The 27,426-nt window shown below is 44.3% G+C and overlaps 1 protein-coding gene across 2 annotated transcripts in view; it reads right to left on the bottom strand.

Moving 5' to 3' along the window:
* Positions 1-27,426, bottom strand: part of LOC100863713 (mind bomb 1) — a 335,118-nt gene that overhangs the window by 253,779 nt on the left and 53,913 nt on the right. Inside the window, exon 10 of one of the 2 annotated variants that reach the window (XM_086907119.1) lies at positions 136-1,706. The exons of the other annotated variant lie outside the window; for it this stretch is intronic. Coding sequence (XP_086763245.1) covers positions 1,661-1,706 — 46 coding nt within the window. The 3' untranslated portion in view covers positions 136-1,660. Of the gene's footprint in view, positions 1-135; positions 1,707-27,426 lie in introns of those variants that run through there. 2 annotated transcript variants of the gene reach the window in all.

Genomic DNA, 27,426 nt, shown 5'->3' on the forward strand with positions numbered 1-27,426 from the left:
CCCCCTCTCCGCCCCATCGTAAAGCCTGCCTAAAATCCCTAATGCCGGCGACCGCAGGCCACCGCCGCCCTCCCTCCAAATCGCTCGTTTCGCCCGTCGTTTCCAACGATCGACCCCCCCTCCCCCCCACCGTTATCCGTAACGCCGTATTAACGCGGAGAAGAAACACGCGCCGCAATTTTTCGCCCTCTCCCCAATTTTTCATCCGATTCTTGCACTCTGCGGTCTTCTCGTGCGCCCGGCCATCGCGAGGTCGAGGCATCGAATTTTTTTTTTGGAGTGGGGGGAGATCGCTGAGTGGAAATCGTAATTTCGCGGATAGACGCGGCCGCTCGATAATTTATGCGGCCGGCGAGAAGACGATTGGAAGCGAGCTCTTCTGGAAATTTACCAATTTAATCCGTTTTCCGGAGATTTTTCACGCTTCTCCTTCTTTTTTTCTTTTTTCTTTTTTTTTTTTTTCTTTTTGTACTCCATCGAATTTGCTCGATGGACGGGCGATGAGACGAGGCGCGTCGTGACGCAAGATAAGGGATAAGTAGAAAATTTATTCGGCAATGTCGGGACTTCAACTTTATCCGGTCACAACGAGACGGGTCTTTAGCGTAAATCTTCCGATATGATGGTTCCGAGGGATGGAAGGGGGGAGTGTGTGAAGAATAAGCATGGTAAGAGAGATTTTCATTCGAGTCGAAGCAACGATCCATCAATCGAGCTTATTGATTTGATCGAGAGTGAACGGAGTAATTCAGGATTCCGAGTGACAAGTAAGTTTATCGTTGAGTCCGCTGTTTAAAAGTGTGACGAAGTTCTGAAGTGAAGAAGAAACGAATTCGGTTTACCTTCCGTGATTGTTTTTTTTTCTTCTTCTTCTTCTTCTTCTTCTTCTACTTCTTTTTCTTTACGTTCGAAAGCATAACATAAAGGAAAAATAATTGTTTTGTTTTCGATAAAAACAAAAAGGGGAGATTTGAGAATTTTGCGAAAAATGAACGACTTTCGTGATTTAAATTTCCAATTGCATAAAACGGAAACGCTTAAGTTTAATTGAAATTCGTCAGCGATGTAGTTGGAATAAATTGCGGTTAATGCAGTTCGATGAAAACGAAATATTATATATGAAATATTTTCGCTTCGAGAAGAGAGAGAGAGAGAGAGAGAGAGAGAGAAAGAGAGAGAGAGAAAAAGAATATTTCCATTCATCGCGATCTTTTGATTTTTATCGAATACATTTTGCCCGTTTTCACAAAACGTTGTTACAGAAACAATTATAGAACTTTTATCAGAAATTTTCAACAGGGGGAAACGATAAATCTTGCGGGACATGGTAATTTTCTAATTTACTCCGCGAGGCAGTAATGAATGGATCTCTCGTGATTTAATAGAGAAAGTAGCGATATTACTTTTAAACGTAATATAACAATTTTCCCTCGCTATAATTCAATTTATCGTACTCTGCGAGTCCAACGTAAATGCTCGTCGAATGAGCCAATATAATCAAAATTTCAACTCTGCCTGGATGGAAATTAAATCGCGCTATATAATATCTCGAAATCTTCCATCGATCTAATCCAACGATCCATTACACGTTTCTAACAACGAAAATACAACTCTCAAACTGTACGTACCGTCATCGTCGTCGTCGTCGTCGTCGTCGTCGTCAAAGAAGAATCGAGAAGATTTGGAAAAATATAGTTGGAACATACCTGAAACAGAAGAAAGGGGGAAAGAATCTACGTTAATTCTTCGTCGTTTCGATAAGGTTAAATCCCCTCGGTCTATATCCAAGGGGAATTGGAGGGCGCAGCGGCGATTCGACAGAAGAAGAAACCTCTTGTCTTTAATCCAATCTGGAATCGTATTTCAGATGCAACCGGATGTTACTGCCGTTCGCCCTATCGCGGAATCGGCATCAGAGACCGACTCTCTTGGTACTTCCATCGCCGGTAAAGCCCGGCCAATCTGGCCGAAACAAGCTCCCGGTTTCCAATGCGGCCCCGTTTTCCTCTCAAAATAATGTAAAGCCCGATGATTCCATTGCCAAACTTTAAATCGAACCAATGTTTTTCGAATCACGACGCACTCTCTGCTCCTTTAATTTTCATTTCCCTCCTCCCTCCCCTCTGACAATTTCATCGAGAATTTAATGGAGAGGATTGTATTGCACGTACACCACGACGATATCGATGGAAAAATGGGAAAATTATTCGAATATATTCAAATTATTCTTTCAATCTATATCTCTCCCTTTGCTTTTGAAAGAATAGGAAAATATCGTATCTCCTTTCGAATTAAGTTCCCTTTGATTTATAAGAGATTATATTTAAAGAAATTATCCAAATTTTCTCCCAATGTATCTCTCTTTGTACTTTTGAAATTACTTGGAGAAATTATCCAAAGTTTTGAATCTTATTACGTATCTCTCTTCGAATTAACTTTCCTTTGATTTATAAAATTATATTTAAACAAATTATCCAATATTTCCTTCAGTCTCTCTTTGCATTCATATCTTGAAAGGAGGATAATAGTAGGAAAATTACTTGGAGAAATTATCCAAATTTTTCGAACCTCTCCTTTCGTCTCTTTGATATGTAAAATTATTTTTAAAAGGAAGGGAGGATAATTAAAATATGTCCGTTCGAACGCGACTCAAAGGTTTCGAGCACACGCGCAGTTCACAGGTTCGAGGGCATTGGAAAAAGATTGCGAATCTTTCTCCTTGAAACGACTCGCGTAAGTAACTCGACCTATTTCGCGTCCATTGAAACCGCATCGAGCTCGTCCGTCTCGTTTCTCCTTGCCTCGAATCGGGCCGTGTCGCAGGTGAATGCATGCAAGGCCTGCTATCTCCTATCTCCTATCGGCTATCTACTCCGCTTGCACGCTGGATTTAGAATGGTCGGATACGGCAAGGATCGAGGTTAAACACTTATTTCACTTCCCTTCCACTCGCCGCCCTCATCCTCGTGTTATATTTTCCTCCCAAGAATAACCATTCTTTCGGAATTTCAACTTTCTCCCTTCGAGAGATTCTCTTCGTTCTTCGTCGCGGAAGAGAAGAATTATTTGGATTTTTTCGTGATCAATTGGAAGGAATTACAATTGGACGTGGCCTGGCTCGATTATTAGTTACGGGAAAATAAAAATTTTTCTTTTCTCGAGGGGAAAGAACGATTCGATCGGGAATAGAATTCGTTCGAAGAATTTATTGCCGCGATAAACGAAATATCACGGAGAAGAAAAAGTGGCAGACGTTTATCCTAATGGACAAAGGAAGATTAATTCTCTCTCTTTTATTTTTCTCGAATTTCATCGAGCGCATCGTAATTTCGTTCGAAAGAAGGAAGGAAGGAAGGAAGGGAAAAAGGTCGAAGAAGAAAGCCATTAGGAAAACAATTATAACACTTGTGCCAATCTATCAAACGAAATAATCGCGGCTCCGAGTCCCACTGACCTCTTCACGCGTTCCATCAACGTCGAAATTGCTATTTTCTCGTCGATTCGATTCGATCCGATCGGAAAAACAAGCACACGTGCAAAAATAAAGGATCGGAAATCTTCCTCTTCGAAACAAACGTCACGCCTGAATATTGATCCTTCTCCTCGTCCCAATGACACAGCTATTAATCTCTTATACTCCAATCCTCGTTGTTAATATATTTTCGCTCTTCGACTGGAACAAAACAATCGATTTTTTGACCGAATAGAACGAAATAGAGGTCTGTAACAATTCGTTCCAATTCGGAATTGGACGACAAAGCGAGGCTAACAAGTTGACCAGAGGGAGCGGTTAATATTATCCGAAAAATATTTGCGAATCGCGCCTCGAAGACAACAAACCGTGTTCACAGCGGTGTAACATTTAAATAAACCGCACGGTGCGCAAACTGCGAAAGATGCCGCCTCGTATACCTCGGATGTAGCGGCGATTTATATGTAAATTAGCTGGTTAGTTCTGCTCTGCCATTCCGGGCTAATTTGGACGATCGCGCGCGATCAAATTGCCGGACGAAATACAGAACTCGTAATTGCACAAATCCAGACTCATTAACCGTGTACACATGCCGATACGGGAGGCATATTCGTTAAAATGTTGCCGTGCACATTGCCCATCAACGCCATCCCTCGCCACCTCATCGAACTTTTCTTCCTTCCTTTCTTTTTTTTTAACAATTTATCGGTGTACGCAGCTGCAACGTTGTCCAATTTCAAAACTCGTCTAATTACGGATCTCGATAATAATCCGGTGTTAATTCTGCAAAACGGGCCGATTCGATCCAACTTTTATCGCGTTTTCGCCTCTTCCTCCAATACTCGAAATATCACGGGCTGTATTTTCCTGTCTTTCGTTACAACGACAAGCCGAGTTTTCTTCTCTCTTCTTTGGTATTAACTCGACATTTTGACAAGCACGATTATTACAATTGTAATCGGTTATCGGGTATCGAAGAGACAAGGAACACGGTATTTTCGGCGATCTGTTGAACAGATGGTTGAACATTGGCGATGCTACGAGGACAATGCCGTTTTCGAGAGAGGTTTTGAATTCGAAGAATACCTTCGAATTCAATATTTGTCCACTTTAGAACAAATTCAAACATTTTTTTCTTTTCAATATTCATTTTCGATACTGTTTATTCATCGATGTTGAAGCTTTAAAAACGTTAATATAATTTGATAATTAGAATGTTTCGAAGCAACTCCGGCCTTTGAACAACCTAAGATTTTCGTCGATGCACGAATTTTCGAGCGCATCAAACTCTAATACTACAATATTCTAACGATCAACAACTATCTGGCTACAGATGAAACGAGTTTAGATAGATACAGAGAATAATTGACGAAACAAACGAAAGATTTCGTTTTTTCTCGTTGCTTGCAACCACCAAGTATACGTATTTGAATTAAAAGCCACGATTAGCGATGAAGCGATGATCACCATCGAGTCCTACTCGAGAAGAAATTGTTGCAACACACTGCTCAGTTTTCCTGGGAACCGGAATCCTTCACTCTCGTTTTTCCAACGAATTTTCCCTTAGAAGAGAAGATGTCGCTGATGATCGAGATGTTATTGGCCGCTTTCGTACCTCGATCTTGCGAGCCGAGGCTTTAGAGAGTTTTTGGAACAACTTCTAATTCCGAACTTCCCAACTTTCGAACCTTGTTCGACTCCTTGTAAATTTAACGATCCATCGGCTGAACTTTGCTCTCGAATCGAAATATTTGGGACAGAAAATTTCCAATAGATTAATTTTTCTCGTAGTTGCGTACAGATTTCGAGTTTTAACGGGCGATAATTCAATTCAAGAAAGAAGAGATGGAAAACGGTCAACAAGCAGCGTTGCTCGCGAACGAGGCCATACGTAAAGCAGACGAGGTCGGAAGCGAAGCGAAAAGGAGGAGGAGGAGGAGGAGGAAAAGTAAGTTTCGGAGAAAGCAGCGCGCGGAAACTGCCGGCTGCACTGTCTTCCAACTTCCCTGTTGTCCTTTGCCCCTTTCCGTCCCTTGCACGCCCTCCCTCTCTCCTCCCCTCCCGCAAGTCTTTGCCAAGTTTCGCGAGATGGAAGTTTCGGTAAGCCAGCCACCTTCGTGACGATACTTTGGACAGCCACCAGCAGGCAGAGGTCGCGACGTTCGGGGTGGATAAACACCCGACCATTCCTTCGAAATTTAATAACCAGTCCAGCCCCAATTTTCCATCCATTTGTAAAGGAAACTACTCACCGACCATTCGACTTGGTTGCCATCCATCCATCGATCCAAAATTCGAACTGGAAATCCGAATTGGATTCGCCAGCTCGAAAAAGAGCTGAGCCCGGACAGAAAGAAGAAGAAGAAGAAGAAGAAGGCGAAATTCCGCCACTTTTCACGCTCTCGCCCAACAATAAACCCATCAAGAAGGGAAGCGCGAGGAGACGTAAAAGGCCAACGCGTTACACAACCAACGTCGTTTTCTGCTTGCGGTCTCCTCGAATTTCTCGCGTGAACGGCTCGCGTTCGAGACACGGGGGGAAGGAGAAGAAGAAGAACTAGCCAACCATCCACCGCTCTCTCGTTCGAAGAAACGAAGAGAGAGAGAGAAGGAAGACAGGCGACAGGAAGCCGAGGGCAAAAAGCATTCCTGTGCTCTTCCACGCAGGGAACACGGATACTGCTCGCGCTCTTCGTGTCATACTCGCGGCCGGGAATTGAACAAGTTGGGAGGCGAAGACGTCGCCGCGGAAGCGGGGCGAAAAATGAGACAAGAAGCTCTTCCGGGAAAGTAGTTCCGGCAAAACAGAAAACTCCCTCCTCCTCTCCCCTTCCTCCGCGTAGACGTCGCCGGGTTTAGCGAGGGACGCAGCCGATGTTTTGCAGCCGGGCATCTCTGGACGACGAGTTTCCGCACGAGGGGGAGAGGAGGAGGTGGTATTGTGCTGCTTGGCCGAGGATCCGCCATGCGTACCAATTCCAACGATTTTTCCTCCCCCCCAACAACTCACGATTCGCGGTGGGGAAAAATCTTGACGAATGGAGCGACCGGATCTAAAAATCTCTTCCTCCCCGTCGACGATTTCTTCGCTCGAGAATATCTCTCTTTCTTCGAGGATACCGATGAATTTGGAATCGCCAAATTGTTCCATTCTCTCTCTTTTCCTTCGTTATACTTCGCGTAATTCTTCGTCTTCTTCTTCTTCTTCTTCGTACGAAGAAATCGATTCTACCCTCTTCTCCGTTCCGATTTCGCAGAGCGATGCAAAGATTCGAAGGGAAGAAACGAAGAGCGAAATTCGCAAGGAAAGGGAAGAAGAGGAAGGAAAGAGATCGGAAAAATCGGTTTTAAATTAAAAACCGTAAGGAATGAAAATAGAGGAGGAGACAGAAAATCCCCCTTCTCACGGAGGGGTTCCGTGAAATTGAGAGGAATCGAAGGTATATTTTCACAGACGATAAACTCGGCGGCGAAATTTATTTGCGATTCTCCACGCTGCTCGCACGCTCCATTAAATATTCTTGACTCGGGCCCAACTCCGTGTGCAACTCCGTGTATCTGGCAGATAAGCCACATAAGGCAATATTATATACATATATATGCACGCTTTTTTCTCTCTCTCTCTCTCACCAGTGAGAAACGCGGCTAACCGAATCGCGAAGCGGGCAATCGTCGATTTTTATTGGGGCATAACGTCGAGCTACAACGCTCGCAATAACTGTAAACCACGAATCGGTAACGGCTTATTTATGCTAATCCGATTACTCGCCGGTGTACGGGACGATATTACGTCGGCGTAAAACTTTCGTAATTACGTCGGAACGGCAGACATCTTGATTCCTCCTCTCTCGTGGCCCGCGTATCAGAAGATCGCGCTTCGAGGAACGAATGAAATTTTGTTCCCGCATTCGATTTGTGGAAAGTGCAACTTTGGCTTTCATTCCTATCCTTTTTTTTTTTTTTTTTTCTTTTTTTGGACTCTTTATTCCTCGGTTTTCTTGATCCTCGAGAGAGAGAGAGGAGGTAAGTAATTTGGATGGAAAGTATAAATTAGACGCGAGATGGAAGGGAAATTTACGCACGGTTTTACTTTTCGACTCGCGTCCGGTACAAGATTTCCAACTCGTCGAATTAGATTAAACGTATTTTACAGGATTCGCTCGAGGATTACCCGATATCGATAGAATATTTATCAGCGGCTTATCGGATCTGTGTCGTTCGTTTAAAAGATTCTCGTCCAAATGAAAAATTCAAATTTCTCCAAAAACGGAGATCACATCGAAATAAATTCTTCGATATAAATTTCTTCAAATATTGCTTCCGTATTGCGCCGTACGAAACGAGTTTTATCAATTTTACCAAAAATTGTATTTTACCCTCGCAAAACGTACATTTACTCGAAACTATCGCACGAGGTTAAATCGATGGAGAGAGAGAGAAAAAAAAAAAGAAAAAGAAAAGAGAGAAAAGAAAGGAAGAAGGAGCATCTTCTCGCCGATTAATCACCCGGAAATGGACAGAAACGGTCCCGTGGAAGCTTTTAGCCGCGGCTTTGATACGACACTGCAGAAATCCCCGACGCATTAATATTTTACAGTTAGCCGGCTATCACGCCGGCCTTCCTCCTAAACCGTGGTCGCGGCAAATTATTGCACCGCGTCAGCTGCATTATCATCGCCATTCTCCCTCCCTCGCCAACCCTTATTCCGTCTCGTTAAAGAGACAAACTTCGTAACCACGGCGCATCCCTCTTCCTTTCCTTTCGAACGAGGAAAAGAACGAGTTGTTGCGGGTCGGTTATCGAGTGGACGAGAGGAGGAGAAGAGGAGGAGGAGGAGGGAGCGGCCTGTCGTTATAACGTGTATTTACAGATAGGTGCAAATGCACAGAGTCTGTCGATTAAGCCTAAGTCGAGGGGGGAGAGGGTGCACTCGTGGCTTGCTCGCTAAACTGTAAACTGTATCATAATTATCCAAACGCGGCCACCTAATGCCAACAGCTTGGCGCGGCGTTCTGGCCGAATCGCAAATCGTCTCTGTACATTCCTGTACATTCGCGCATCGAACGAAACGGTTTAGGGAGGAAGGAAAGAAGGAGGTGTTATTTCGAATTATTCGCGTTCTTGTTGTCCGAATTATTGGAAAGTTTATCCCCTCCCTCGAGATCTCACGTTGTTGAAATTACGGCAGGATGATGTCCCTCGTGTTTATTCATCTTTCGTGCAATTGCGTGGAAACGGCCAACCTAATTTCGTTACACGTTTACACGGTCGTGTATAATAGATATTTGAAATACGTTTCCCCCTTGAAATATGCAACGGTTGAATCGAATCTGAATAATAATTAGCTAGTCTGATAGCCGAGAAACCGTACACACACACACACACACACAATATTCGAACGAATCAATATCTCAAACTATTCCTATTTCCATCGCGCGTGAAATATTCTTTCTCCAAATATCGGATCGATCATCGAATCAAACAAATCTTCGTCCCTCGACGAGCAACCCGTTCTTCTTAAATCTTGAAACGAGAGCCTCCGGTAAACAGTGGGATTACAAATTAATTAGCTGGATACGTATCCAGTAATATGGGGGCTCGTGTGTGTATACGCGTGTATACACCAACGCCAAGATCAATAATGCAATAGCGATTTCGTCGCTCGGTAATAGAAACGACGCGTTGAACCCGTGTCACACGTGTCGAATTAATACACGATGCGTCGTCGCGGTTCGAACGCGTCCCGCTCAACGCCACCTTTTTCAACCGGCTTTAAAACGATTCCGATATAACGGATTCGCGACGTATATTCGAGGGGGATGGGGCGTAATTCACGTTGATATCGCCCTTCGACGCGATGACGACCGCGCCGCGGCCGATATCGCGACGATTAAATCGATTCGTTGGCCGAATGGTTTCCCCATCAAACTTAATGAACTCGTTGCAACATCATCGACGAGTCGCTTCGAACTAAAACGTTGTGGGTAAACGAATTTATCCACCACCCACGAATCTCGAAACCGAGAATGAAAAGTTTCCGTTTCGCTTAAAACTTTTCTTTTTTTTTTTTCTTCCGTGGGCGATAAAATAAAAATGAAAAATCGATTTCGAATCGAAGGAACAGTTGTACGCGTGCAAACTGCGTAAACTTCTGGGAACAAATTTTTTTCGTAAACCGATACCAGAAATATCGCGAAAAATTGGAACGTTTCGGTTTTTTTCGGTTTCCATCCTGGATATTTTTCCCCTGGATGGAAAAACGGCATCTATTCACCTGTCTCCAACTCTCGTCGTTTAACCGAAGAATTCCGACGCGAAATCCTGTTAAAATATCGGCGATCAATCAACGTATCGTTATCAAAACTCTCTCTCTCTCTCTCTCTCTCGTTTTTCTTTTTTCTTTCCCCCGAAAAGAAGACGAGGAAACATCTCCTCGAATTCGAAGGCCGAAAAGAAGGCCGAACATTCGGCGCAACTCAACCGATTCTAACTCGATCCTCGGGTCGCATCTTCGACCCGGTTCCAACTGCGCGCCATCCCCGCCCAGCCTCGTTATCGTCTACCTAATTTGAGAGTTAATTTAAGGCGCGACGATAGAAGAAGGGGGGAGGTTGCACGGTTACTTGATATTCGCAATAAGGGAATGCCTCCCAACTATTCGCGGACTGTTTCGTATGCGGCCCCGGTTACGAAGGTAACCTAAGTACAGTTGCCTAACTTATATTGAAGATGTTTGGAAGCTTTCGAGTCTGAATTGCCGTGCCGCGCACGATGCGCCTTCCTCCTCCTCCCTCCTCCCCCAACACGTACAGGAAACGTACGCCCTCCGAGGAAGCAGCCGCCCACGTGCGAACGCGAGCAGCAACCCCGAGACAGAAATATCCTGCCTCGGGTGGCTGGATGGTTTCACGTGCGACCGACGAAGAAATTGCTGGAATTTCGCAGTCGACGCGTCTCCCGATTATTCGCGGCAAAAATAATTTTCGATCCGACGTCTGCTATTCCTCCCTTCTTCGAGGAAGGAAACGCGTTTTATTGGAAACCTGGGTCCGGACAGAGGCAGGCTCATGGCTTCGTATAAATGTCGCGGGGGTATTAAGTTGAGAATTAACACGTTTGCACTTCGTAATTCGTATTTCAGAAGGTTATCCATCGAGAGCGCCTAGTAACGTAATTACGTTATTATGTAAATAATAGAAGATGGATCAAGTTTTCGTAATTTTGTTTCGGATAAGATCGGATCGTCGGTGGAACGTCAAAGAACGTGGAAGAGAAAATGTCATTTATATTCGTTTGTTCCGTTCTTCTATCTATAAAATTGACAGCTCGTCGCGATATTAAATCATTCTTCAACGGGACGTTTACGAGAATCGTGGCCTCCTTTCAACATTCAGCGTGGAGACAACGAATCCCATCGATTCGTATATCTTTCGAGCATTCTAAAAATTTGAATCCACGATTATTAAATTATTCTTCGACGGGACGTTTACGAAAATCCTGGCCTCCTCTTAGCGTCGAAACAACCGTTCACTTTTCATCACCAACTCCATCGACTCGAGCATTCCACGCGCATCGATCGTACTCTGCGCCACTACGACGGGATGAAATTTTTAAAAAAACACCAATAAATTTTGACCGCGTGTTGGTCTCCCGCCAAAAGGTGGAAAAGAAAAACGAAGAGATCCAGAGGTCCAAGTTTCTGTCCCTCCTTGTTCCTCGCACCTGTCGTTGTCGTGTATTTCTTCTACTCGTCTCTCGATTTTTCAGCGGGGCTGGAAAGATCAGTGAAAGGACGAAACGGCGAGAATTCGACGGCGACCCTTCGTATTTTATTAGCCGTTGATACTGTCATCACTGATATACCTGCGTTTACATTCAACGATTTGCCTCTCGTCCGCCTCGAGTCCACGAGTCAGCCCGACGAGTCGATCGACATGGTGGAAACTGGCCGAGGAAAAATAAAGAGCGATCCAAAAATTCCTCTGAAGCTCTACGGGAGGGAGAAGCGTTAATTCGAGTAGAGTGAAAGGAAGGTTTGATGAAAGATGATGCGTTTGGTAAAAAAAAAAAAAGAAAAAAAAATGAATGAACGAGGAAAAAAGGAGGGGGAGGAAAGGATGAAGATATATTCGAATACATACGAGTGATTTTTCGTGGAAGAGGGACTTTAAGAGGATCGTAAAGATAAATCTCCGCGAGTATCCTTGGTACAAGAATCGCGTGTGACCGCGTTCTACGGGACGCTCGTAAAGTTTCGAGCGATACGAAGAATAGATACGGTTGTCCCGAGAAAATTCAACCGGTGGCAAATACACCGGTTTTGAGGGGCGGGCGCCGAGGGATCCGACCATACCCCGTCGAAATATTCTCCCATACCGATTCCCGACACACGCAACCCCCATTTTCCATTCGGAGAGATCGCGAACAGATCCTCCTTCGATCCTCTTGTTTCGCGAAATTACGAAGCGAGAATGAAAATTTTACGAGTGAATTTTTATTCCCTCGGAAAAAGAGAGCCTAAAATTACGTAACGCATTCTCCAACTACTTTCGTACTTTCGAAAATATTCGCGTGTAAAGGAAAAACTTTAAACCGATTCCCTTCGAAATCGTGTCCCATATACGAAACACGAATCCTCCCTCTTTTCCTCTTCGTCCGGGCAAAACCGATCAAACGTCGAGGCGAGAAGAAAGAAAAAGAGGGGGGGGGGGAGAGAGAGAAAGAGAGAGAGAGAGAGAGAGATGGATTGGAAAAAAAAGAACCGCGAAGGAGGGTGGGATTAAATCAACCCTTGAAAAAACAATTCCGCGTTTTGTACGGAAGGGGTTGTTATATCAAAGGGGTGTGCGAGTACGTACACTGTGTAAGAAAGACAGAGAGAGAGAGAGAGGGGGTTGCGGATCCGCCAGGCGGCGCCATCGTCCCAAGTAGCTTGCACGTAACCCAGTGCACCCTGTGCGTCTCCGCCACCAGGCTGTGGGAGGGGGTAGAGAGTAGAACGAGGGAATGTCTGTTAATCCTTTACAGGGAATTCAAGTGATAAATTCCGTAAATCCCTGTTCAAGCACACCCTCGCACCAACCCATCCACCCTTACCATTACCGGGCTTTCCCTCCCCCGGCCGATCCTCGCCCCTCGCCCATTCGCCATCACCGCCACCCTTCCCCCTTCTCGTGCTCCTTGGCTTCCTCTCGTCGCTCCATCCTCCCTACCCTCCCCCCATCCAGTCGGAATCTAGACTCACCTCGCTCAGCCTTCCCAACACAACCCCCTCCCCTCGACACACTCTTGGAAAAAGTAGAGAACTGCGATTACAAAAGACTTTCCTATCCTCCTCCTCCGCCGCCCTCGTCTTACTCGCGCCTTCGACGATCCTTCTTCTTTCCTCGCCCCACCACCTCGACCAACCTCAACCAGGCCCCGCAGTTGCTCGATCCCCCACCGCCCCTCCCCGGATTAAAACTTTAACACTTTGTTACCCTTTTTCGGGATGGGGAGGTGAGAGGGGAGGGCGGAAGTATCCCGGGCCGGTAATCCGGGGCTTCCGCCACGTTGGACAAATTTCAGTTCCCCACCCCCGAAATTTCGCTTTTGATAAAACGCCCCATTTTGCATTTCGCGCCATTTCCACCCTCCAAGCGATAATGAAGGGCGAGAAGAACGCGCTCGCCCCTCTCAGGGGTTTTTTTTTTCTTTCCTCTTTTTAGCCTTTTATTCCACTCGACTCTCGACAGCGGAGATTCCAAGATTCTTGCTTTCGCGCCGATCAAGGATCGATCCGAAGAAATTCGGAGGAATTGTTATTCGTTGCCTCGGTCTCGAGATCTCTCCATCTTTCCCTCGTTGCATAAGATGTTATTAAAAGAATTTTATTATTAAAAGGTTTACTGATCGATATTCGCAAGGGTGAGGCCCGTGGTTAGGATTTCTTTTAGGAAGAAGTTAATTTTATACATGAAAGAAATTCGGAAAAGTAAGTTACATTATTCTGTTATAAAATTATATTACCACCACTTTGGTTCAATGATCGAATGAACATTTGGACCGAATGTAGCGTCGATCGATAGAAAGAAATGTAAAAGAAACAAATAATTTTCATTTCAATTGCCACTGTGTCTGACAGTGAGAATCACTGGTGTAGATTATTTCGAATATTTTTATAAATTAACATCAGCCATCCGATTGTTTCAAACGTGATCTTTCGAGCCATCGACGATTGTAAGAACGAGTTCGAATAATTCGAATCTGCGAATCGAAGCACATAACAATTTCTTTCCAAATAAACCTTCCTCTTATCCCCGCAAGGAAGGATTCGTAAAGTCGAACACCAGTACGAAGACTTCCGTATCAAGAATGCAGAATTTTCAGAGAGATTAGTCAAAGTATCCCTTTGCTCTCTCCAAGATAAATCGTTTTCGAATATAAAGATCGGCGTAAACAATCGTTTCCTCCTCGATCTAACTGCGAGCAGGGGAAAAAGGAAAGGAGGATGGCTCGACGCGATTCTTTGAGCATTAGCGCGGGGCAGAGATCGGGAAATTGCAGCGGCGGCCGTATTTTCGCCGGATTACACCACCTCGCCTGTTCTTCTTCGCCCGTGCATAGGCCCCTCCCCTCCCTCACTTCCGGCTACGTACGATAAACGACGATCTCACCGGTGCCGCTATCCTATAAAGCGCGGGGCTTAACAACTCCCAGTGGCGGAGCACTTAAATTTAAGATCACGAGGATTTAACCGGATACTTGAAGAGTGGAACGCGTTTTCTCGGCAAACCGATCCGTTCTCAGAGAGTCGAGAAGCGATGCCTCCCCCCCTCTTGCGCAATTACGTTATCAGCGTGGAACGCGTGCCGCAATCGCCGTCCTCGACTTAATCTCGAGGAGGAAGAAGAAGGACGAGGTCGGAATGAAACGGTCATAAGTGGCTGAGTAAGTTGTAGGAAAGGAGAAAATGTGGTGGATGACAAAGGGAGAGAATTCAGATATTGGGCATTAATCCATACTACTACTTGAAGAAGTGATTAAAAATTTCGAATAAAGTAAATTAGTCTGGTGACAATGAAACGGTCATAAATGACTGGATAAGTTGGAGCGAAGTAGCGTAAGTAAATTAATCTGGTGAAATGAAACGGTTGAGTAAGTTATAGGCGAAAGAATTCAGACTTGTGTGATTACAAATTTGGAATAACGTTACTTTAAGTAAATTGGTTTTATTAAAATAACGTTTATTACGATTGATCCGCTTCTCGTGTAATCTCGGCCGTTCGACGTTACAATTATTTTGCGACTGTTATTTTACGTTTTGTTACGATAAATTAAATTAAAGTAACTTTATTCGCGAGTTCAACTATTCAATTTTCCCCATCACCGCTTATTGAAATCACCGCTCGAACAACATTTATTCGCTCGAGATATTATAGTTGATCCGCTTTTCGTGCAACCTCGCCCAATTATTTATTCGCGATTACATCATTTTGAACGGATAAATTAGGTTAAATTCGGATAAATGATCCGAAGAAACTTAAGCAAGTTTATTATTCGTCAAGTAATTTTACCCATCGCCGAGCGGAATAAACGAAATCAGTTTCGTCAAGTAAAGAAATATATGTACACAGGCAACGAAATGGACGAAAGTTTATTACAATTCGAGCTTTTCATCGTTCGAAATTCTAATCGATCTAATTTTACAGCCCGTTTAACAGCCCGAGTGACGAACGAAATACCAATCGTGTATCTGACGGAGAGTAACTTGGGCAGGCAAGAATAAATTTGGTGATCAATGATCGTGCAAGCGGAGAAATCATTCCATTATTCGAATTCATCGCGCGTCTCGCCAATATCGTATTTACCGCATCTCCCGATCGTAAATCGCGTTACCGCTGACGTTAACTTTAATAAAGGCAACTATTCCGGTCAACGTTGAGTCGGGAACGATAACTCTGATAATTCAAGTGTTGGTGGAAAATGGGCGAGGACGACTCCTCCAGTGTGTTATTCCAAAGATGGCTCCTCCCTTGGAGGAACTTGCTCTCCTTGATATTGCCTTTTCCACGTGCCCGACAATAAATCGCCGGTGAACTAATATTCCTGCGGCAATATTGCCATAGTAATATTACCATAGTAAATGATCTCGATCACCGTTCCCGTGGGACACGGTTCCGTATCGATATTAAAACAGAAATTCACGGCGACCCGAACACGAGAAGATTTAATTCTCTTGCTCGTCCGTGATCAAATTTTCATAAAAATAATTTACCCCTCTTTTTCTCGTTCGTTTTATCCACAATCTTCATCCAACTTGAAAAACACCAAAAATCGTGTACCATCTTTTTCTTCGCTGTGATTCTCTAGAAGGAAATACCAAACGAAACGAACGTTTCTCCATTGTAATCTGGAATCCAAGGATAATCCAGCGATTCCGATTCGAAAAACTCGAAGGGCAAAAGTTTTTCAAACTCTTTAAAAATCGCTGCCTCGAACAAACGTTCGAATTCGGTTTTCGCTCACCCCCCCTCAACGGCCACTTACTCGGCCACTCCCTCCTCTCGAGAGGGCAGCAATACTCCACGTCTCAATACTCGGGCCTCCTCGTTTCTTAATAAATTCCCCGAAACCGAGTTAAACTAATTAGACGGGCGGGCGCGGAATTTTAAGCGTGGAATCACTCGCTTGCAGCCAGGCAAGTGGAGGGAAAGAGTGAAATATGGCGGCGCGCGTACGTGGAACCGTTGCCGAATCGACCTTCTTCTTCCACGGGGGAAAGCAGGGAATTGGCCGCGATGCCTGACCCGAAAGGGGAATTTATCGCGGCTTTGAAGTCTGCCCTGCGCGACGTGGTCGAATTAATGGAACAGGAGGGTGGGTGGATTTCCACCGATCGAATCTCGATCGTGTCTCGCGCGAACGGAAAAATATCCTGCCCTCCAACCGAGGGAAGGAAATTTATTTTCGTTTTATTCTCTTCTCTCTCTGTTTACGGAAGCGGATTATTCGATTCGAGCAACAATAATCCCGTAAATCTATAAAAAAAATCTCGCCCGGCCGTGCAAAGTCAAAAAGAGGAAAGAAAAAAAAAAAAAAAAAAGATAACGCGTAAAAATAACCGATCCAGATTACTTTCCCTCTCGCGATAACCGAAAGCGCGAACAATCGGGGGCCATTAGCTTCACCGATCCATCCTTTATATCGCGAGGCGATCAATCAACCTCGATACGAGGTTTTCAAAACGCGATCTAACGAAGCTGAAACGCGTTATAAACGAATGCTCTCTCTGCGTCGCGTCACAGGCGACCCGTGTCCGTTCGTCCATCCATCGAACCGATAAAAAAAAAAAGGAAGAAAGAAAGAAAGGGAACAAAAGCAAGAGCAATATTCGATCCACGTTGCGATTCCATCCACTAGGATCGGAAGGAGGAGTGTTGTTCGGAAGGGCGCGGAAAGTTTCGACAGGGTTCGACGAAGACAAAGTGGAAGAAACAAAGGAATTCGCTGGCCCGCTTCCTCCTCGCGGTTCCCGCGCGGAATTGGAAGCAACTATCCAATTTCCGTGGAAGGGAGGGAGGGGAGAAGGGAAGAGAGGGAGAAAAAGAGCGGACGGGAAAAACCAAAGGGGATAAAGGGGATGCGGGGTTGAAATTCGGCTTAGCGATCCGACGACCCGGAAACGAACCAATCCCACCCACTACCCTCCACTCCTCCTCCGCCGCTTTGAAAGATTTGATAAACGCTGACGTCACTTCTTACCGACGTGATCCGAGGAAAATTGTGACGAGGAGGCGCAAAGTCGAATGTATCCACACACTTGGAGTACAGCCCCGGGCCCGCCACGTGTCCCCGATATTTCTTCATATCGCGATCGACTTGGTCGGTCGACGATAATGAAAATTTCAATAATCCCTTCTCTCTCTCGGCCTCCTTTCTTTCTTTCTTCCCTCGGCGATAAACCTTCATCTATTCGAGCGAATCGTGCGCGGAAGGACGGATCCTTCTTAACGATCCATCGAAAGGATCCCGGTGAATGATCGATCGATTCGATCGATGAAATTTGAACCTTTTTCCTTTGGTTATTATTACGTGCGCCTTATAACTTTGCCTTTGGATGATTTTGCTCGAATCGAGGGGAACGGAACGGAAGAAGTTTTTTTCCGCCGAGTGAAGCAAGTTTTTCTGAATTCTCCTTGATAGATGAGCCGAGCTCGATTCTATGGGATTAATTGAGTGGGAAAGTCGAGGTTGATTCTATACGATTTTGTACAATAGGATGATATATATATCTTCGTGATAGAAATCGGTAGAAACTATTCTATATTAATAATTAGAAAGTATTATATAAAGTGACTATAGTCGCCCATAGTATTTCACTGACCTCTTATGCAGAGTGACTATAGTCGCTCGTAGTATTTCACTGACATCTTATGCAGAGCGATTATAGTCGCCTGTAGTATCTCAGTGGCATCATCTTATATAGAGTGACTATAGTCGCCCATAGTATTTCACTGACATCTTATGCAGAGCGATTATAGTCGCCTGTAATACCTCAGTGGCATCATCTTATATAGAGTGACTATAAACGCCCATAGTATTTCACTGACATCTTATGCAGAGCGACTATAGTCGCCAGTAGTATTTCACTGACATCTTATGCAGAGCGATTATAGTCGCCTGTAGTGTATCAATGAAATCTTATTCAGAGCGACTATAGTCGCCAGTAGTATTTCACTGATATCTTATTCAGAGTGACTATAGTCGCCAATAGTATTTCACTGACATCTTATTCAGAGCGACTATAGTCGCCAGTAGTATTTCACTGACATCTTATTCAGAGTGACTATAGTCGCCTGTAGTATTTCACTGAAATCTTATTCAGAGCGACTATATTTGCCTGTATCTTATTGTTCTTGTCATCTTATAGTATATCATCTTGTAGTATATCAGTGCAGAGCGATTATAGTCGCTCGTAGTAGCTAATAATCCTTAGCTACTTATAAGCTATTCCCGTCCCGTGTCTGTCGTTAATATCGAATTCTTTGGCGCAATTTACGAGGGGGTCGTTTAATCCTCCCCTAGTCGAATGTTTTCTCGGCCCGTGAATCGTTTCGCGGCGAATTTCTCGGCTATTCCTCGAGCCGGGCGGCTGCCTCTCTTTTCGATTATGGATCGAGGTTGAAAGGGAAGAGGGAGGAGGAAGAATCGTACGGGGGAGGAATTAGCTTGGAGCGAACGGGGGAATGCCTGGAGGGATTGGTTCGAGTGGAATACCTACGCTTTGACTCGCGATTCGAGGTTTGGATTCTCGTGTCGTGCGGAGTGGATGTCGTTGACGATGCTTAGGCGTGGTTGCTTTTCTTTTTTGGGGGGAGGGGATGGAGAGTGAGCGAGAGAATTAACGCGCAGCGAATATCGAGGGGAAATGAACACGCATACGCGAAGAGAGTATCTCTTTGAGATAAAATAAAACGTATCTGAATACACGTCTTTTGCGCATAAGAAAACCGATTCCCTCGTAAAGAAATTCTCGTAATGCGCACGTTCGCGCGATTGAATTAAATGTATTATGATATTCGTGTAATAATGGAAAATAGTGGAAACAATGTTACGTAGAACGTAACACGTTCCATTTCTACGAGCAATAACAAGCAATCCAATCGTCATCTTATCGTGTGAATTCTATCATTCCGTTCTATATTTCTAATAGCGTACGTGACAACGCTATAAATATTCATTTAAAAGTAATAAAAGAGAAATTGCTCTCTCTCTCTCTCTCTCTCTCTCTCTCTCTCTCTCTCTTCTCTCGAAAGAGAACCTCTCGATTCAGCGAACCATTATTTTAGAAAATTTTCTCAATGTATCTTCGCGCGTATCATTCTAGAAAACTTTTAATAACGTTTCGCGACAACGCTGTAAATTCGTTTAAAAAAGAGATTGCTCTCTGTCTCTTCTCGTCGAACGAAAAGCTTCCGGTTCGGCGAACCGTTGGAAAACCTGACGTCGATAAATTTCCCGGAAGTCGAGTCCCAACGACGATTCCAATTGATATCAGACACTGGGGGAAGCAATTTAAAATTGGAACGAGGGGAATTCCTCGGGAATGCGAGAAAGAATGTTTAATCTGTATCAAAATACTCGCACGGAGAGGACAAATTATAGAGAAAATTTTCCGTTCGATTTTCAATTGAAATTAACGGGAAGAGGAGGAGGGTAAAGGTTCGCGAATAGGACAAGGAGTCAGGAAACATCGAGAAGAATAGATGAACGAAAAATGGTAACGAATTGGTCGGAGCAAAGGGTTTAAAGGGTTACGGAAAATTAATACGGGCGTAACAAACTGCGATAAAGTGGCTTCTCGCTTTATGCGCCGCCGTTCCTTCATAAATTCTACTTATCTTCCCTTATCTTCATAACCCGAATCCGGAACTCTGCGTACATCTCCTCAAAGGGGAGGAGAACTTCTTTGGATTTGCCTCCTCTCGAGAAGGCTCGACAAGATGAAAGAGAGATCACGATTCGACCGATTTCAAACGACCGTTATTAACGGTTTCTATACGATAATACGCCTCCTTTTTCTTCTTTCTTTTTCCCTCCTTCCATAAATAACAACTTATGCGTTATTAATTTGACGTTCCGTTTCTTGTCCACCTCGAAATTCTATCCTCTGCATTCTTCCAGATATTTTGAAATTTCGTTCAGTTAACAGCATTCCTGCCTCGTTCGTACTCACTCGTTATTCGTTATTTTCTCACAACCTGGAATCGAAATTGCAACGGAAATATGTTGCGAATAAGTGGATGATGCACGGATGGAATTAACAAGAGAGAGAGAGAGAGAGAACGAATAATTTTGTCGCCGTTGAATAACGTGAAAATCTCTTGTACAAAAAAATGAAAAAAAGAAAAAAAGATGGCAAAGAAGTTTCCTACGTGAAATTTCGTAACGAATTAATTACACTCTGGGCTGTGAGAAACAATGTGTGTCCGATGAAAATTTCGATTTCAACAACGACGAGAAATCACGTTTGTCTCGGAACAAATCGTCTCGATACGTTTTCCAAAAATACGTTCGAACCAACAACTCTATATATATATATATATATATATATATATATATATATATATATCGCGGCAAGATATCGCGCGGAGACAAAGACTTGGAGGAGACAAAGGAACATAATTTCGCGAGCTAGTGGGGGGAGAGGAAAAGCCGCAAAACCTGGAAAGAGCTGGAGTGGAAATTACGAAATAATTCCGACTCCCTTGCAATTTCCACACGGGCCGCGGACAATACGTACACGAACAACGTTTTGATAGAACAATCGAAGCTAAATAAAGATGGTATCCGTTAAACGCGCGCCCCTCCCTCCCTCCCTCCCTCCCCCTCGTAAAAATAATGTCGAGGTCTTGCAAAAGAAGAGAGAGAGAGAGAGAGAGAGAGAGAGAGAGAGAGGTCTCCTGCATCGAATCAGAAAGATCAGACGGCCGTCTCCCAAGCGTTCCCAATTAATAGCACAAAGGGGGACAAAAAGAGAGGCGAAAAAAAGTTGGTGACGCCGGTTGAATGCATAATTCCTAACGAAAGTGAGCTACCGTTATGTCCTAAGGGTAGCGATGTAGCTCTCCTAAAGCAACTTCTGCGTGTGTATGTACGTGTCTCTGTGTATGTGCGTGTGGAAGAAGCACTGTGTGTATATGCGTAGGATAGAACGTGTTGGATAACGAGAGAATGGAGAGGAAGAGAGAGAGAGAGAGGGGGGAGAGGGGAATGGGGACGTTAACTCGACGTTAGTTCCGAGCGATTTGCCTCTCGTGCGATTTAACACGAGGGCTATTATAACTCGATATAGATATAATGGCGCGAGTTTATCCCGTGTCTCGGTCTTCCGCGTGCACGTGCACGCGCGTAATCTTTGCCGAGGGGTGCTTAGATGTCGCGAAAGGGGGAAACGAAAACGAAGAGGGATACTTTTTTCTTCTTCCTCTTCTTTTTCCACTTCTTTTCCTTCCTCGCGGTGGATTTCTCGCGGTGGATCCGCGAATCGATCGTTCGTGCAATTATTATCCCATTATCGCGAATGAAGAAAGAAAATTTAAAGGAAGAAGAGATCGAGGCAGAGGCTATTCGAGGACAAGTCGATGTAGATATAATCCGTGAAAGGCAGAGAGATAAAAAAGCGAAGAGGTAGTTTTTTCTTCTTCTTTGGTAGATTTCTCGCTCGCGAATCGATCGTTCGTGCAATTATTGTTTCATTATCGCGAATATCTAAAGGAAGGAAAGATCGAGGCAGAGGCTATTTATAAAGACAACTCGATGTAGACGGATAATCCGTGAAAGGGGAAGAGATGGAAACGAAGAGGAACACTTTCTTCTCCCTCTTCCTCTTATTTTTCTTCTTTGGTGGATTTCTCGAATCGATCGTTCGTGCAATTTTTATTATTTCATTATCGCGAATGAAGAAAGAAAATTTAAAGGAAGAAAAGAAGAGGACTATTTCAGGACAACTCGATGTAGATACAATCCGTAAAAGAGAGAAAGATCGAAAACGAAGAGGTATACTTTCTTCTTCTTCTTCTTCTTCTTCTTCTTCGGTGGATTTCTCGTTCACGAGTCGATCGTGCAATTATTATTTAAGCGACGAAATTATTTCCACTCGATCGAAGAAGCGATAAATTAAATATACTGCGGCATACTGCGTTTAACGCAACACGCGTTCTTCATCTTTTCCGATCGCGTCGAGACGAAAAGAAAGTGGAACGGAAGCTTAACGCGCGCCATCTTTCCATCCCCTCCCTCTCCTCTCCTTCTCACTTCGTTCCGTAATAATCATTTAACGGCGGCAAAGTAGTCGAACGAAATTAACAAACTATTGAAAGTAATTGGATCTTCGCCCGGAATTAAACGGATCACGGGATACCGACGAGCTATTTCAATGCTCGTCCCATCCCCTCCCCGCAATCGTCTCTAGCTACTAGCCTGCCCGACACAACCCTTCTTCCTTCCGTGTCTCTCGCGGCCTTCCCGTGAAAGAGTCGGGGCTAATTATCCCGACAACTATTCCCCAAGTTTACGGGCGTTAACTCGAACGAAATGCTCGCGCTTATCTGCCAATTCCTCCTCTCCGTCCCTATTTCTCGTCCCCTCTCCCCCCACCCTCCCCTTCCTTTCTTCGATTATTCCAATTCCTCTTTTTTCTCTCCACCGCGAGAATGTTCTCGCGTTCGCGGGGAATACCAATCGGGGTCTGAAAGTCGTCGCGAGGAATTTTTAAGCGGAGACGGGAGGATACGGGAAAAAAATTTGTCGCCAAGTTATTCTGGCCGCCGTTGTTGCGAATACTCTCGGTTCTCGTCCCATCTCTTTATTTATTTATTCATTTATCTCTTCGCGAAGAAAGATCGGGAAGGAAATCCGTTTCCTCCAGCCCGAGTTTAATCGTAGGACGATTTGTAATAGTAAAATTATCTGGTAATAATTATCTGGATTATATTACTTTTATCGGTTTCGTTTCGCTCGAATATCGAATCGAAAATGGATTCGAACTCCAACGGAGAGGAGAGATAGTAAATTATTACCCGTAACTTGTGTTAGGGTTTTGTAGACCGATTATTGTTATCATTAATAAGACACGCTTGATAACGATGCCTCGTCGTTATCGTAATCGAGGCACCTGCTGCTTCTGTTATTATTCGGTAAAATGGCCGGGGCGCCCGTTCATACCCGTTATCACCCCGGGGGAATCGCGAGACCGGATACGGATCTGCAGCTCCCATAAACCGTCCATTCCCCCTGCGGGATATACTTTTAACCACTTACCATCCTTACATCTCCTTCCCTCCCTCTCTCTCTCTCTGTAATTACTTTCTCTCGAAACTAAAAATCGAAACGATACATTATTTTACGTTAAATTACGAATCTCCTCTTCCATTACAAATCACATTGAAAAATTCGCAGGTTGGAGAGGAGAGCAATGTCTTAGGAAGAGATGACGAGAACGAGTTCCATCTCTCTCTCTCTCTCTCTCTCTCTGTAATTACTTTCTCTCGAAAGTAAAAATCGAAACGATGCATTATTTTAATCTCCTCTTCGATTATAAATCGCATTGAAAACTTCGCAGGTTGAAGAGCGACATCTTAGAAGGAGATGACGGGAACGAGTTCCATCTCTCTCTCTCTCTCTCTCTCTCTGTAATTACTTTCTCTCGAAAGTAAAAATCGAAACGATGCATTATTTTATTACGAATCTCCTCTTCGATTACAAATCGCATTGAAAACTTCGCAGGTTGAAGAGCGACGTCTTAGGAGGAGATGACGGGAACGAGTTCCATCTCTCTCTCTCTCTCTCTCTCTGTAATTACTTTCTCTCGAAAGTAAAAATCGAAACGATGCATTATTTTACGAATCTCCTCTTCGATTATAAATCGCATTGAAAACTTCGCAGGTTGAAGAGCGACATCTTAGAAGGAGATGACGGGAACGAGTTCCATCTCTCTCTCTCTCTCTCTCTCTCTCTGTAATTACTTTCTCTCGAAAGTAAAAATCGAAACGATGCATTATTTTACGAATCTCCTCTTCGATTATAAATCGTATTGAAAACTTCGCAGGTTGAAGAGCGACATCTTAGAAGGAGATGACGGGAACGAGTTCCATCTCTCTCTCTCTCTCTGTAATTACTTTCTCTCGAAAATAAAAATCGAAACGATGCATTATTTTATTACGAATCTCCTCTCCGATTACAAATCGCATTGAAAACTTCGCAGGTTGAAGAGCGACGTCTTAGAAGGAGATGACGGGAACGAGTTCCATCTCTCTCTCTCTCTCTCTGTAATTACTTTCTCTCGAAAGTAAAAATCGAAACGATGCATTATTTTATTACGAATCTTCTCTCCGATTACAAATCGCATTGAAAACTTCGCAGGTTGGAGAGGAGAGCGACGTCTTAGGAGGAGATGACGGGAACGAGTTCCATTTCCGTTAGTCTCAGCGTGGTGAAACGTTGCAAAGGACGATGGGTCTGGTCGAATCAGCCGGGGCGACACGTCCGAAACACGAAATTTTAATCACGTCTGGTGGAAACCCGTCTCCGGATCTCGGCACACGCGTGACCGTGGTTCCAACGAAACAAAACAAACGTGCCGCAAATCTTCCCGCCCGCCTCTGTTCGGGCTGTCACAATCAGACCGGCGAGATCAAAGCGGGATCCTCGCCGCGGCTGGAACGTAATTAAGCCGCGCGAGGCAAAAGTGGGCTGGAAACTCGGCGCGAGTCCGCGGATGGGATCGTGTGTCCACCTCCACGTCGCCGTTGCCCGCGAGCTCCGTCCTCCTCGCTTTGCACGCCCATTAATTATAATTCGCGTCAAACGATTAAGCGGGTCGCCCAACTAAACAAACTCTGCGAGTTGAGCCACGACAGCCGCCGATCCCTCTCCAACTCCTCTTGAGCGGAGAGATCACGATTAAAGAGAGGGGGAATGAAAATTATCGAACGATGATCAGCCGGAAGCGAGTTCGATCTGTTTAGGTAAGAATTTTTCGACACGTGTCTATTCGTATGGATAGGGCAGAGGGAGCGATAGAGGGATGTGGAGATGGCGTACTACCGCACGATGTCAAGTTTGGCGCAAGTTGGAATTAGTTTTCGCGGAGAGGACATCTCGCCACTCGTATATTCCGCGAGAAACCGCACGCGTCCACCGTCGTCTTCCACGGTGCGCTGGTTTCGTGAGCGCCATCGTGCCACCCTTAAATCACCTCAAAGTGCTCGAAAGCGGGTTTAATCGAATTTAGCCGAGCATAAATCGACGTCCCTTCGCCGTGCGGACGGTGGAAGGGGACAATTTCCTTTGCACTCCCCCGCCCTCTCGCGGGATGAACAGGCGAATAATTTCACGAATTTCGCGATACAACGATTACGGGTAAATTTCTCACTGTGTGAACGTTGATGGACAATGGAGTGGGCGAGAAGGGGGGAAAAAATTTGGAAAAAAGAGTATAACGTTTTTTTTACGTTCGATAAAGATCGGATTTCAATTTTGCGGAAATTTTGGCCCGCGCCGACCGAAATTGTTCTCCACGACGTTATTATTGCAATGTTATTATTATATTATAACGCGATACCACTTCCACGATAATAATTGGTTTCCAGTTTGTCTAACATTATTATTGTTACAACGGTGTTATCGTTAAATTAAACGTGTAAAGTAAAATTAATGCCACGAAATAACAATCGAAACGCACTGCTCGCAAAATTAGCGTGCAGTGTATTGATAAATCCATGAATTAGAAAATTGGAATTTATACACATATTGCTGCGATCGTTATATTAACGGAAATCGAAAATTTTCCAGTTTCGCTTGCTCATCGAATCGCAAAGATCCCTCATAAATTTACATACTTACGAAATTAATATCGCGTCTCACGCGATAAATTCAAAGAACCGAATGGCAATTCGTAATAAGAAAAAAATCCCCAATACATTTTGCTTACTTGTAAAATTTATCGATAAAGGGGGACTTGGTTGTCGTGTTAATAGCTCCCTCATCGAACTCATAAAGAGTGATCTAGATTAGAAAATTAGAATTTACAAACGCATTATACGCTGTGATCGTTAAATTAAAAATTTTCAAGTTTCGCTTGTTGATCGAACGACAAAAATCCCTGACACTTACAAAATTAGTATTGCGTCCCATGATAAATCAAAAATTCAAAGATCAAATGGCAATTCTTAATAAAAAAAATCCCCGCTACGTTATGCTTATTCCTAAAATTTACCTCTTAAATTTTTGTGATTCTTCCCTTCCCCATTCGTTGCACGGCGCAACTATCCAAAGACTAGAAAATCAATTAAATCAAAAATTCGAATAGCAATTCTTAATAAACAATCGCCAATACATTTCGCTTATCCCTCATAAATGTACCCTCATAAAGAGTGGTTCTTCCCCTCCCTTCCCATCCAGAGACTAAAAAATCAGTTAAATCAAAAATTCGAATAGCAATTCTTAATAAAAATCGCCACTGAATTACGCTTCTTCCTAAAATTAACCGATAAACAGGAGATTGGCCGTCGCGTTTTTATTTAATTCCTCCTCATCGAACTCACTCACCAAAGAGTTGATCAATTCCTCCTCCCCCCCCCCCGTTCGTTGCACGGCGCAACTAACTATCCAGATGCCTGGTATAATATCGAACGGAGGGAGAGAGAGGAGGCTTAGGCGGGCAAGGATGGAATTTACAATGCGATTCGTGTTTATATATCCGCAGTAGGTGGGCATATAATAATCGCGGCATCACGGTCGAGTAACGGGAGCACAGCGTGACAAAGAGAACGCGTAAACCGGGTAATTTCCACGGCCTTTACGCGCGCCTAATAGCTATGCACCCAGCTGATCGTTTCGTTACTTCTCCCGTTACAAAGCGTTATTAACCCCTCCCCCGATATCCATATACTTTAACAGCAGGGAAACAGGGAAACGTTGGTCGGAATCGAGGTGGATCGTTATCGTGATCATGGACGCATATGTCAATTCGTGCGAATAATCCCCCGAGGATGACGTCCGCGCAAAACCCACGTAATCGCTCTCGCCGATTCGAGGAGATTTCGAGGAAGAAGATCATCGCGCCACGCTCTTCCCTTCCCTACGAGACTTCGAGAGAAAAAAGAAACCTTTCCTTTCGATTCCTCTCCTTCTCGAATCGTTTCGTATCACAAGAGAAACAAGCGTTCGTGGACGCGAAAATGAACGCGGCCTCGACGAACAGACGATTGGCAAATTTAATCACACTTGTAGGCCAACCATTCTATACCATCCTAACCAACAATTCCATTTCTATCCAATAACAAGCTTCCTATTCTATTCCGGCTACTTTCACGACACACGAGGGGGAGGAGGAGGAAACTTTCGACAATTTCACCGAGCGCGAATCCTAATCTTGGCAAAGCTCCGCTTATGGAGCACATCGTGGCCG

This window comes from Apis florea, unplaced genomic scaffold (assembly GCF_048593485.1).
Source record: "Apis florea isolate Af1SG1 unplaced genomic scaffold, ASM4859348v1 contig_26_pilon, whole genome shotgun sequence".
NCBI classification, from domain to species: Eukaryota; Metazoa; Arthropoda; class Insecta; order Hymenoptera; family Apidae; genus Apis; species Apis florea.